The sequence below is a fragment of the Cuculus canorus genome, chromosome 1, assembly GCF_017976375.1.
Source record: "Cuculus canorus isolate bCucCan1 chromosome 1, bCucCan1.pri, whole genome shotgun sequence".
Classification (NCBI taxonomy): Eukaryota; Metazoa; Chordata; class Aves; order Cuculiformes; family Cuculidae; genus Cuculus; species Cuculus canorus.
The window spans coordinates 117,941,934-117,956,070 of record NC_071401.1 but is presented as its reverse complement, the minus strand read 5'-3'; the positions used below and the strand labels follow the sequence as shown (position 1 = coordinate 117,956,070).

At 37.5% G+C, this 14,137-nt stretch overlaps 2 protein-coding genes across 6 annotated transcripts in view; one reads left to right on the top strand and one right to left on the bottom strand.

Annotated features, from left to right (window-relative positions):
- Positions 1-14,137, bottom strand: part of CMSS1 (cms1 ribosomal small subunit homolog) — a 239,890-nt gene that overhangs the window by 206,833 nt on the left and 18,920 nt on the right. The gene's annotated exons all lie outside the window — the stretch shown is intronic.
- Positions 1-14,137, top strand: part of FILIP1L (filamin A interacting protein 1 like) — an 83,403-nt gene that overhangs the window by 52,593 nt on the left and 16,673 nt on the right. For all 4 annotated transcript variants that reach the window (XM_054076144.1, XM_054076233.1, XM_054076085.1 and 1 more), the window contains one exon: positions 11,172-13,923. In XM_054076144.1, the coding sequence (XP_053932119.1) occupies positions 11,287-13,923 (2,637 nt within the window). In that variant the 5' untranslated portion in view covers positions 11,172-11,286. The remainder of the gene's footprint in view (positions 1-11,171; positions 13,924-14,137) is intronic.

Below are 14,137 nucleotides of genomic sequence, written 5' to 3'. Positions count from 1 at the left end.
CCAGTGAAAAGGCCACCACGAACCTTGGCAGGCTTAAAACTTCTCCCAAAATATGTGTTTCTAAAAACATATCTAATGTAGAAATGGGTACATGTGTTCGCTCACATATGTGTAAGCCGAGCAAGCGGATAAAAAACGCCTGAAGCAAAGTATGCAAGTAGAGCTTCAATATCGGTCAGGTCAATACGGATGAAATAGACTGCCTATGGGGATGCCGCAGTGGAGAATGCTTAAGCTTGCGCTAGGAGGTGTGCACATTGATCCTCTTTTGGGAAAGCAGCAGAGAACAGCTGACAAGGATCTTGAAGCTTACATATCTTGCTAAAGCCTATAAGAGGGCAGGGAAGAAAACATAACATGGTACACAAAGGAGCAGCTACTGGAAAGTGTCTGCTTGCCCTTTCTTTGGTCCCATCCTCTCCTTAAAGCTCTAGATGATTACTGCCATCTTTGTAAATAGCCAAATTCTCCTATTTCAATAAGGATTAACCAGGATGGGGGAATCGGAACTTATCAAGTGAACATTTTATAACCTGCAAATGACCCTCATATTCTAGGCAAATGCAGCAAACCAAACAACTAGCAAGTTCTGTCTAGATATAATTAGGTCTTTTTATTTTCAGTGTTTAAAACCGTATTATAAGTTAATGATAAAACCTAAAATATATTACATCAGAAACACCGTACATGAAAGCGTGCTACAGCTCCCTCATTTTCACAGTGACATCTGAAAATAGGAAAACACAACCTAAACATCATCGGCCAAGAGGCAAGAAGAGAGATTAAATACAGCATGTAGCCAAATGCCCTTCAGTCACATGATGATGCCGAGTTACAAATCAATTTGGGGTACGATAACGAGGCAGAGAATGTTTGACTGAATTGACAGTTGTGTGAAGACCTGGGAACACTGAGTCTGAAAGCCTTCATATGAAGGGGCAAGGGAAGTATATATACACACGACCCCTCTCCCTTCCTAAAAAAAACCCACTTCTTTTCAATGACAGTTTTTGAAAGGCAGAGAAAGAAAACTGGAAAACAACTAAAAATACTAAAAAAAACCCCACAAAACCAGTCTCTCTTGGCTTTAGGAAAACCATACAGACCAATTCTGGAAGAGTTTGAGAAACCATTGGTCACAGGTTTTCATCCTAACTATTTAAAAGTTTTTTTCCTAAGAAACAGAAAAAATTTTCCAAAGCAAGTGAGCAGTGTCTCCAACTGCTGAACAAACATCTATAAAGAAAACCTCCAAGCTGATGTTAGATACAAATTATTATAGATGTTAATTGGCATTTTGAGTGGACATATGACTAAAGGATGCTATTTTCTTTATGCCTAAGCAGTGTATTTGGCCTTTAACAGACCAAACTACCAAGGCTGTAGAATAATGGAAAACACACCATAATCAACACACCATAATCAACAGATCTGAGAGTAAAAGATGTTAAACAATTCAGAGGTGAACAGGGTACTTAAATCATTATTTGTTATTTAAATTTTTATTTAAATATGTATTAATTCTATCAAGTAAACCTTGTTTAGAACTACAACCATTAAAAATATTCTCAGACTATCATCTTTAACTCTACGCTGTAGCTTTCTATCCTGTAGTCTAAAACAATGTGTTAGTCCTCTCTGAAGAGGATCAGTTTGGAGAAACCATGTAAACCAAACTCCTAAACAGGAGCATATTAAGGACTAACATGCTTTAAATAAATATGCATTGACTTTGCACCTTTAGATGATCCACCAAGCATTCCCAGGCATAAGTGGCCCAAGGTCCTACCCAGACAAGAGAAACCACAACTTGGAAACACCCCACACTTCAAGTCCCAACACACAGAGATACAGGAAGCACAGAGCAATACATTGAGCAGGTTTATGACAGATAGCAAGAAAATAAATTATCTCCCAGCTATCGCAGACCTTCAGTACCTAGAACTGTACCCAGAAGTAATTTGTAATCCAGGGGAAATACTTTTAATACCATTTCTGAAGTTCATTTACTGCAAAACAGGAAACTAGCAGCATACTTCATCCCTTGTAGCTTCAAAGCCATCTTTTAACTAGTTATCCATGCTGCAATGCCTTGCTACAACCTCTCTTTCTCCTCTGTCCTCCAAGATGGAGCACTGGCTAAGTCAGTATTAGAGAAAATGGACACGCTAACATTATCACATCTACAGGAGAAGTATGATATTTAGCTTCAAAGTGAAATGTGTTCGACACTAGTGTTACTATTGCTTATTACTTCTAATCTTGGGTACTAAAAGAAGTCACAATTGTATCGGCAAACCTGATTAAAGCTTATACACATACACTGAGCTACTACAGGAAGAAGGCACAGCAGAAAAAGGGCTTACTTTTGTCTTAGGATATATGTATATAATAAAGATTTTATAGGCACAAATAGGACCTTCAAGAAGCCATGGAATTTCATCCTCCTGCACAAGAGTGACATCACCTACCTCATTCCTGAGGAATATTTATCTAATTGTTTTTAACTAGCTCCATTCCTCCAAATGATGGCAAACTCAGTCTTCCCAGACAGTCTTAGAAATAAAGTACCTTAATTTAATTTGTAATGTTTAATCTATGCGGTTCTAATCACAATTTCAGTATGTAAATTCTTGTCATGTGCACTGGGCATGTGGAGAACAAAGTCTGCAGCCAACTTCCGCCTGTCTAAAAGCAAGTGGTCACTGTATGACCAAGCAGCTTATCCAGGACTGGCAGCAATGAGGATGCCTTCAGGAAGCGTGCATGGCAGTACGTAAAAAGTTCTAAATTTTACCACTGCTGATGACTGATAATATACAAATAAGGCCATGGTTAGCATGAGATAGGCACAGTGCCTAATCTTCTCATGGATATAAATATGTGTTAAAATTGTTTTATAGAACATCCAGTTCCTGTAAACGTTATGGGAAAATGCCATTTACAACTAACCAGTCTCCTCTGAGTAACACGATGTGTTATTATTGGCTGAATGCCACTTTCTGTCATACCAAAAATATTAACTAATTGAAGTTAAAAAAGTTTGTATGAACTGGATCTTTACATAATTATGCCCAGTTCTGGTCAAGCCAGCAGCACCAGCACTGCCTCATGTTATTCAGAATCTAGAGGAACACCTATTTTCCCAACTGCCCCTCCCTCAAGCATTCATAAAACAGAGGTCCACCTTGAACCTACACACTATGATGCTATATACAGAATTAAAACACCACAGTGAAATTAGAGACAGGATTTATTTATTGAAATTGCTTAAAGAAAAAAACAAACAAACAAACCACGACCTTAGATTGTTCTCTTTGTCTAAAAGAAGTATCATCGCTAAACTGAAAAGAGTAAAAAAATGACTTGACGGTTACAAACACGACTCATTGAGGGAATGGGAACTTCTGTGAACTCCTCAGTCGCTTAAAGGAAGCGGATTAAATAGCCAAGACAAAAACTCAGCCCTAAAACTATTACACTTCCATCAACAGTAAACACACCATGGTAGTGGTAACTACGTAGGATTTGTCTCATACAAACTAAACAAACATGGCTGGGTAATCGGTGCTGGTAGTAGCCTGACCAGAAATTTCCAGAACTTCGGCAAGCTGCACTTCTCCGTCCATGCCTAATCTTCCAACAGGGAAGGGGGGGACAGAAGGCAGGGCTCTCTCAAAGACAGTTTTCAGGAGCTCAATTAACTCCCGCTACAATTTTTCACTTGCTAAATCCTAGCAGTAAGCTGCAATGGTAACAATTACTGGTAGTGACCCTGGGAAGAGACAATGCAAACACATCCACTTGTCCATGGAGGGGAAAAAAAAATACCAGAAAAACATTGTCCTGTTTATCTCTGTAGCACTCAGTGTTTTATATAACTGGTGATTTTAAAGACAGCTCAGTAACTGTGATCAAGCAGTAATGTTCTAGCAGTAATGTTTAAAGTATACATTTAAAACAATATCCCATATTTAAAACAATATCTCCCATCAATTTAACTTGTTATCATGCAGTATGAAACGTCAAATCCTCAAATGAAGTCATTTCAATGACCCTGTCATTTAAAAACCACAAATTAGAAAAAGCACTAGTCTCTTTTTTCATTTTGCATAGTTTCCATACCATTAAAAGCTCTTTGGGTTAATACTAATTCTCAAAATTATCTGTTATAGTAAGTGAATATTGCTTTTCCACCTTAATAAATCAGAAGTTCAGGCACAAGGCTTTACTTGTTAAAAATTAAGAAAAGACAAAAGCAGGACCTGGTTTAGTAACTAAAGTTCTGCCTCACTCTTGTTGCTCTGACCCCTATACAACATTTCTTGTGGTTCATCTTTCCATTTCCTTCTGAAAGCTTTCCATCTGCAAAACTATAATTTCCTGGCTGACGTAAATTTGAAGAGTTCCAAATTCTGGTGTTGCATCTGAAATTACTTGCTTTATTTCTGACTTTACAGGCATTGTGAAGACAGGGTGAGAGAGACAGGGAGTGAGGAGATGGTACAGGATGTGGGTGTGAATATGCACTACGGTATGATTTTTACAGAAAAAAAAATCCCAAACTACTGACAAACAAAACCTAAGTTGTATTCCTCTGAGCTTAAGTTATTGATGCATTTAGATTCAGAACAGAAGAGGATTAACAGTCATGCTAGATGCACAATTACACACTATTGAAATGCCAACAGTAATAGATACTGACTTCAAAGAATAACCGAAATAGCTGTTAGATCTACAAAAAGGGAAGAAGAAAGAAGAATGCATCTCAAAAATGGTGACACAGAGTCCAGCTGACAACTCTGTGTCATGTCTTCTAGTAGCTGAACTCTGGGACCCAGAGTATTTAAGGCTAACTTCAAGTAAAGCTCAAACTGCGGTCATGTCAGGTCAGCACTCATTTATAACTTTTTCAGGATATGCAGTCAAGAAAAACAATGAAAACAAAACAAAAACTGCCAAAAATTTAACAAGATAGCAGCTTCCTCACTCCCACCTAAAAGTCCTGATCCTTCCTATCATCATTTCAGATACTGTAGCTGACTACCACTACAAGATTAGAAATAAATGGGCAGAATAATTGTCATCTTGCACATTCAAACACTTACTGCCACAGAAAGCATCCATACTTTTGACACAAGATTGAAGTTTTGATAGGTGATTTCCAATAACATCTGAATACATAAAGAAAGTGATCCAAGACAGAAAACGATCTTCTTAAACTGAGGTTTCATGATAAAACAATACTGAATTTTAGAGCTGAATGAAAACTACTCCAACTACAAGTGAATGGTAATCCAGTCTTAAATTAACCAACACAAATCTGTTAGAAATTTCTCATGCCATTTACCATCACCAAATTTACATAGGATTTCGTAACATTTATGAGCACCAATATCCCTGTATCACCAGGAAGAATTTTTATAGCAGCTTAGTAGTTGTGAAATCACAGTCACAAAAAAAGTTAGTTTCAAATTAATTAATTTTTAAAAGAATGTATTATCTGTGTATGTTGACTCAGCATCACAGCTGAGTTATACACTTGGTTATATGTTTGAAATTATGCCCAAGTTAACCCAGAACTGGCAACAACATTCATCATATGACTTCTATTAAGAGCTGTAAAGCAAATTAGCATTTTAAGCATCAGATAAAATAATGATTACACTGTGGTAGTTTGTGGAGTAATAAGCAGAACTTGCATCCCTCTCATTACTAGCCCTCATTTTCTAAAATTAATCTCCTTATCAGGAAATTTGCCTTACACACAGTCTCTTGCAGTCGAGACACACACTGTGGAGGTTTACATACTAGTATAAACTGATTATTTAAAATATATAGGTACATTACATATAGGAAAATAAACTTTAAAATAAGTATTTGCATTCTGTTGGGAAGTGCTGACTGATTACACAACAGCTACGGTATGTTGTTGCTGCTGTAATTTCAAAGACTTTGAATTTCTTTACAACAGGGGAAAAAGAGAAGCATCAATAAAGATAAGAGAGCCATAAAAGTAGCTATAAGCATATGTCTTCATAAAAATTGCACATCAGTAAGTAGAACTGTAGGCAAGGAAAAAAAAAAAAACATATAGTCACCCCAAGACCAGAAACTCATTTTAATGAGCCCAAATTTTGTTGCCATAAACTGTGGAAGACAGACAAATTGGCTTTCTTCCAAAAACAAATATTTAACTGCATTGGTGTCAAAAAGTACAATAACTTACCAGAAATGACAAAGCCCGTTTCTTCTGTTATTAAAGGCCAGGCCATGGCTTATAGCTGACTGGGAAGAACGTCTCAGGCGAATGACTTCATCTACATTTAAAAGCCTTCAGCTTAGTGTTTTTATTTGCATTGTACAGGGAGAATTTCAAACACAAGTCCACAAAACTTAAGAAGCAACTCTCCCTCCTGTTATAAGCTGTAGGATCTCCAGTGAGTCACGTCATTTACACAGAGAAGGGTGAAGACCATGAGCTAGACAAAAATATGTATCTTTATGATTTACAAAATAAAAAAAAAAAAAAATCAGAGGCACTCAAAAACTCAGGAATTTCTGCAAAACGATCTGATAAAAATCAATATATCTATAAGGTGTACACTAAAATCTCCTCAATACTTTGGTGGAAGGAATGATAGAAGGGCAGCCTTATAAACTAACACCTATTACAGTCGCATCCTTAAAGCACGCAGCCTTGTCTGAAGTTATGATCACAAGATTACTTAAAAGAAAAATAATAATTGTTTTTATTCTTATTATTCTAAGAATAATGATTCATTCTAGAACTCAAAAAAAATAAGGGTCTTGCAATCTCAGTCTCCCACGCTTTCTTTAGTTTCCCTGAAACTCCAAGAAAAGAAACCCCCTTAGAATCCTGTAAAAATATAAATCAAACAAAACTGAGGTAATAGAGGTCCCTCCATGACAACATGAAACACCACTTAAAGACAAAATGGTAACACATGGCAATAAGAAGACAATAAATTGTTTTGGGAGTTCCCACACCTCCTGGAGAACAAACATTGTGCTGCTGAATATAACGCAGCGTAGCCAAAGCTATATGTACTGAAAAAAAATAAGGAAAACAAGATTGAATGCACACCAAGAAGGTACAATATGTATACAGAGGAAAGCGATTACAAAGAACAGAGGAGAGCTGACAAGCAAATTCTTTAGGGGAAAAAAAAAAGAAGGCAGACAACTGGTATTACAAACAAGTCCAATAGTAAGCCACAATAAAGGGGTCATCTATAAAAGAAGCTCTGAAGAAAAAGTAATTTGATGCTGCCCTGACTGTATTTAACTACCTAACATTCATGTTCATAAAAACAGTCTCCAATGCCTGTTTTTGCTGGCCTGGATTCAGAAAGGTTTCTTGTAGTCCTATGAAGTCAACAGCTTGGAATTATCTGTGAAACCTTTGCCTAAATGATGTACCTACCTTTGCCTTGTATGAAATTACATGATCATGAAATTCAACTGGAAATTAAAACGATAAAAATGTTTTATTGGATAGGGTAGTGCCTGGGGTTTTTTTTAATTATTACTTTTAAAGCCAACTTTTCTTGGCCTTTGCATATTTTGGATAAAATTGCTCTTTCAAATGCTCTAGATACTCTTCTTCAGTAAGAGTATTTTGGATGAAGTTAACACAAAGTATTTTTACTCCCTCACAAAACTACACAATATATCACAAAGTGCTATTATCAGTTGCAGCACCTCCTCAATTAAACATGTGATTTACCTTAATTCAATGATATACATAATCAAGCCCTGACCTGCATAAGTCTGGCTTCCCAAAAAAGCTGACCAAAACCAAGAGATGTATTAAAACAAACAAGCAAGAAAGCAAACAAACATTACAAGAACAAACAAACCCCACCAAAACACTGAAACATTTTGAGGTCTTCTTCCATTCCTAAGTGTACGTGTGCATACACAGTTGCTGTGACCTACTGAACCATGACGCAGGAATTCAGCAGCCAAGGAAAAAAAATTTCTGCAAAAATTAATAGACTCCCAGTTGACTTCTTACATTATCAATCTCAACTCTGACTAAGAAATCTTTATCTATTTAGCACCATTGAGGGCATTTTCTGCACAGTAATTTATGACTATTTCTGTATAGGAATACATGAATAAGCACAGTTACCAAAAACAAGTGCAAAAATTTACCTACATAATGTAAATATACACACCATAACACATCCCTCATTTTCTTTTCAGAAAGACTTTAAAACTGTTTAACTTGCAGCTTCTGCACTAAGCTCCAGAACTTCAAAGTGGTTTTATACAACTATGTTTTCAAGAAGAACTAGATCTCAGGGTTAGAAATATTTGCTTGTATTTTTATTGGAATCTTAAGATTGCGTTTTACCTTTTGAATGAAAGAAACGTTTTAAATATCTTCAATTCTTCTGGCATGACCAAAGAAGCAGAATCTCTTGAAGATCCTTCACAGTTTACACAATGATCCAGGCCAGATATCAATAATTTCATCATTTTCGTTCAAATAATCCTTTCAATACAGACTTGATCACAGATTGGGTTAGACTACCTCCCTGAAGCACTCTGTATGGGCTTAAAGTTCAAGTGTTTTGCTGAAGCAAGTCTCAAACATTACAGATACCTTGAAAAATGACATTGTATAACAATACACAAATTGTACACAGATTGATGCTCACTGGAAAGACTGCTCGGATTACTCAAATGTTTGTCATCAACTGATTTTATTTATTATTTATGTACAATTATCTTATTTGCATCATAAAAACCCTATACAGTCTCCCTATGAAAATTACAATTATAGGGTTACTATTCAGTCTAGGAGTTCTCTTTCTTTAGGGGGCATCAGTCACTGGAGCATTACAGTTTCATTTGGAAATATCAACTAGTTAATAATTAAAACAGAAGTGTTGGGTAAAACACCAATTAATTTCCATATTTATCACCTTTGATAAGTTTGCCTTACAAAAATAAATTATAGTGCAGCAAGCTAAAACAGATTCAATGCTAATAAGCCCAAGTCTATTTTAACAGTATTAATATAAGATGTCTTAACTTCATACACACACACAAAAACTGACCTCATTCCAAATGAAATTGTTAGTTATGCTTCTGTTATGGCTCTATATCTATGGCAACGGTAAATCATCAATTGAACTTCACTACTAAAGCATTTAGAGAGAAGGGTGGGGAGGGAAGAAAGATTTTTACATTGAAAAACTCACACTGAAAGCGCACTGAAAAGTGGACAAAAGTTCATACACCAACACCACAATAAAAAACTGCCTTTGAAGATAAATGAGAAGGACTGCACTATTTGTCCTGTCAACCAGCAGCACTCCTTCAAGCTCAGTTCATCTCTCCCTCTCCATTTACACATTTTCATGTTTCCTTTCCCCATTACATTAAATCAACTGCTGTAAAGAATTCAGGGCTGCTTTACATCTTCATTATCACCTCTGTTTATTGCAATTTTCCTATTCCGTCAATTTTTTAACACAGTGCAACTTATGTAGTAGAATAAAAAAACAGTGAGGACAGAGAAGGTGTTTTAAGAAATTTCATAGTCAGCCTTCTATACAACATCACCATTAAATCAGACAAGTCTGACAGACAGTTGTAGAATGGTAGAGACCTTCTTTCCTGTGCGGGAAAGCTACAATGCTGCCAAAGGGGATATCACTGAGGCAGCCTATTAAATGCCCCAAAATATATGCCTTCAGTCAGTCAACAGCTAATAAAGAGCTGTGCAAAAGAAGCCATTATCTGAGCAATTCCTGAACTACAAGGATAGCTGTAAGGGGAACTTGTCAGTGGGAAGCTGGAAGGACTCACCCCTTCAACAAGGGCGTCACAATAGTGATCAGCAACAAATGTGGCACAGGAATCTTATGTTTCAGTGACAACTTCTAGAGAGTCGTAATCATATTTTAGAGGAGGAAAAAAATACCTCAGCTAATAAGTGCTGAAGCAGTGATTCTGTGCAAGTCCTGATACATAACTCATTTCCCTTACACGTTCTACAAAGCTAGGTATGTACCATACATACAAACAGTGAAACATACAAATTCCAATACTTCATTCCTTCAATCTAAGCTTCTTACACTTCTCGTTAATACCAGAACATAGTTAGAGGTTGGCTGTGGGGGAAAAAAAACCCACAAACCTACTTGAAATGAGGCAAATGTGCAGGCCAAACCTAATCATCTCTTAGTCCCATTCCATAAATATCTCTTTGACAAAGAAAAGTCTACAAAAGAATCCGATTATTTGAGGTATTCGGAGGTTTCTTAGGATTCTTAAGTATGCAGCATCATGGTAAAGAAAGACTAAGCACTAATATCAACTTGCAAAACTAATTTTAGATAAACATAAAAATCTTCAAAAATCATGTAAAAGCAGGGTCTCGCTTCATTTTGGATACAAGACTGAACCCAAGGCTAACAGACAGCAAGACATTTAGCCTTTCCCAAGTTCGAATAGGTATTCAGCTTATGCCTTTAAACCGCTGACTGCAGTTTCTGGGGGTATGTATGATACAAGGTCACAAGACCCGCATTTTCACTGAGTATTGACTTGCCCACAATGTTTAGTTTTGCTCTGATGTGTTGCTTAGAAAATGACATTAGGCAGCCTGACTAACTGCCTGGTGTCGCTGTGTCTCCCTCACATACTCTACCATATGTAAGGTTTAATCATAAAACATCAGGATGGTTTATAAGTAACTTAAAGGTATTAGGAGGTTTATGATGCTGTAAATTATATCTGCCCTCGAGGACTGCACTGATTTAACTTCTTAACCACCATGATAATCGCATTTCTTAAGAAAACCTGCATGCACATGGTTAGCCTCAGCAAACAGTCAAGATCAGTACTGTTGCAGTACAGAAGAGCAAGAAGTTTCGTTGCACTGATATGTGCCAAAAGCTGAAAATGTAATTGGAGATCCATAATTACTGAAGTTGTTAGGTCTAAACAATCACATAGAAGTGTCCATTACAAAATAACTTGCAGTAGTAAGGCCTGTGAGCCCCATGACATTAGGAAGAGAGGTCTGCTTACTGTTACAAGTAATCTGGCAGAGATGTCATAATATTTCAGGTGTGTTTTTAAATGCTCATTAAAATGGCTACAACATACATTATTATTTCCTCCTACAGATTGAAAAAGCTTCTTGAACAAGAAACAGCCTATCAGGCTAAAAAGGAGAAAGAAAACAACAAGAAAATAGCTAAACTGAAAGAAGACTTAACTAAACTCAAATCCTTTGCTTTAATGGTGGTGGATGAACAGCAAAGACTCACTGAGCAGTTGAATCAACAAAGTCAAAAAATTCGAGAATTAACTACTTCTGCAGAACAAGCACACGAGAAGCTCGCTTTTGCTGAAGCAAAAGTACAAGAGGAGGAACAGAGAGCCAGCAGGCTGGAAGCTGAACTTCAAGCCCAAAGCAGTAAGAATTCCCAAGACCAAGAAGCAATGATGGCCAAACTAACCAATGAAGACAGTCAGAATCGTCAGCTCCGGTTAAAATTAACTGCCCTCAGCCGACAAATTGATGAGCTGGAAGAGACAAATAAATCTTTACGAAAAGCGGAAGAAGAACTGCAGGACCTAAGGGATAAGATAAATAAAGGAGAATGTGGGAACTCCACGCTTATGAGCGAAGTGGAAGAACTACGGAAACGATTGCTGGAGATGGAAGGAAAAGATGAAGAGCTCATAAAAATGGAAGATCAGTGCCGAGAACTTAATAGAAAGTTAGAAAAAGAAGCATCACAGAGCAAGAACCTTAAAGGGGAAGTTGACAAACTCAACAAAAGAATTATGGAGCTGGAGAAATTAGAAGATGCTTTCAACAAGAGCAAACAGGAATGCTACTCCTTGAAATGCAACCTAGAAAGAGAAAAAATGTTAACAAAACAGTTGTCCCATGAGCTGGATGGCTTAAAAGCTCGAATTGGTGAGCTTGAAGCAATTGAAAGTAAGTTAGAAAAGACTGAGTTTACGCTTAAAGAAGATTTAACAAAGCTGAAGAGTTTAACAGTGATGCTTGTAGATGAAAGAAAAACTATGGGTGAAAAAATAAAGCAAACAGAAGAAAAGCTGCAGGCTGCAACTTCTCAACTTCAGGTGGAACAAAAGAAAGTGATGTCTGTTACAGAAAAACTAATTGAGGAAAGTAAAAAGGCACTGAAAACAAAGTCTGATGCAGAGGAAAAAGTGTCCAGTGTTACAAAAGAGAGAGATGAACTCAAAACCAAACTCAAAGCAGAAGAGGAGAAAGGAAGTGATCTTGTTTCCAAAGTGAATATTCTAAGAAAGAGACTTCAGTCACTGGAAGCTGTTGAAAAAGAGCTTCTTAAAAATAAACTTAAGGAGAGTACTAAATCCAGCACCTCCTTGCAGCAGGAGAACAACAAAATTAAAGAGCTTTCTCAAGAAGTTGAGAGGCTTAAGCAGAAGCTGAAAGAAATGAAGGCCATAGAAGATGATCTTATGAAAACTGAAGATGAATTTGAGTCTCTAGAACGAAGATATGTCAGTGAACGGGACAGAGCCAAGCTCCTATCAGAGGAGCTGGAGGCTCTGAAAATGGAAGTGGCTAGGTATAAATTAACAGAAAAGGCAGAGTCTAATCAAGAGCAGCGTCTTTTTAAGAAGCTCAAAGAAGAAGAAGCTAAATCAAGTCATCTTTCCAGAGAAGTAGATGCACTGAAAGAGAAAATTCATGAATACATAGCAACAGAAGACCTAATCTGTCACCTCCGAAGTGATCATACAGTCTTACAGAAGAAACTCCTGCAGCAGGAAAACAAGAACAGGGAGCTAGCAAGAGAAATGGAAAGCCTCACAAAAGAACTGGAGAGGTACAGACGCTTCAGCAAGAACTTCAGGCCCAGTCTCAACGGAAGGAGAATTTCTGATTTGCAAGTTTTTTCCAAAGAAGTCCAGACAGATCCATCAGACAATGAACCACCCGACTACAAAACCCTCATACCTTTAGAGCGAACAGTCATAAATGGGCAGCTGTATGAAGACAGTGATAATGAGGACAAAGACAACAATGAGGAACAAACAGTGTCTTTCAAAAGCAACTCATCCATTACAAATGCTGTGAACAAAAAATTATGGATCCCTTGGATGAAGTCCAAAGAGAGCCATCCTCAAAATGGAAAGATTCACACAAAGCAAAATGGAAACTGTGCACAGACTGGAGACCTAGTGCTAAGCCATACGCCCGGCCAACCTCTTCACATAAAAGTAACTCCAGATCATGGACAGAACACAGCAACGCTTGAAATAACTAGTCCTACCACTGAAAGTCCTCACTCCTACACAAGCACAGCAGTTATACCCAACTGTGGCACTCCAAAGCAAAGAATAACCATTATTCAAAATGCCTCCTTAACACCTGTAAAAGCAAAAGCTGCAGAAAGTTACACGAGCCCAGAGCAAGTAATTTCTCCTATTACTATGGCTACTTTTACAAGATCTCAAACTCCCGAATCATGTGGTTCTTTAACTCCTGAAAGAACAATGTCTCCTTTGGCTTTACCAGGCTCAAGTTCTCAGGAACAAATACTCTGCTCAGAGCCTTTGGAAAAGGGAGCCAAGCACACGATTTTTAGAGTATCCCCAGACAGGCAGTCATCATGGCAGTTTCAGAGATCGAACAGTACGGGATCAAGTGTAATAACTACTGAGGATAACAAAATCCACATCCATTTAGGAAGTCCTTATGTCCAAGCTCTCACCAACTCCAAGCCCATCACCCCCTGTAAGCCAGTGCAAGACAACAGAACTCCAGGACTAGCTAATGGCCTACCCATTAAGCCCACCAATAAAATCACCAGCAGTATTACTATCACACCAACAGCCACTCCTCTCCCACGGCAATCACAAATTACAGTAAGTAATGTCTATAACTGACCCCCATCCATGCTGACACCCTTACCAGCCACCCATCCTGGTTTTCATCCCAGCAAGAATTATTTGGAGCAGCCCCTTTACTTTGGGAGAGATCTGTGCATGAACTATACAACAGCATATGGAACTAACGTTAAGTTTTGCCTGCTTAGTGTTATCAAGTGTGCACTTACTGTATATCTTCTCATTGAAATAC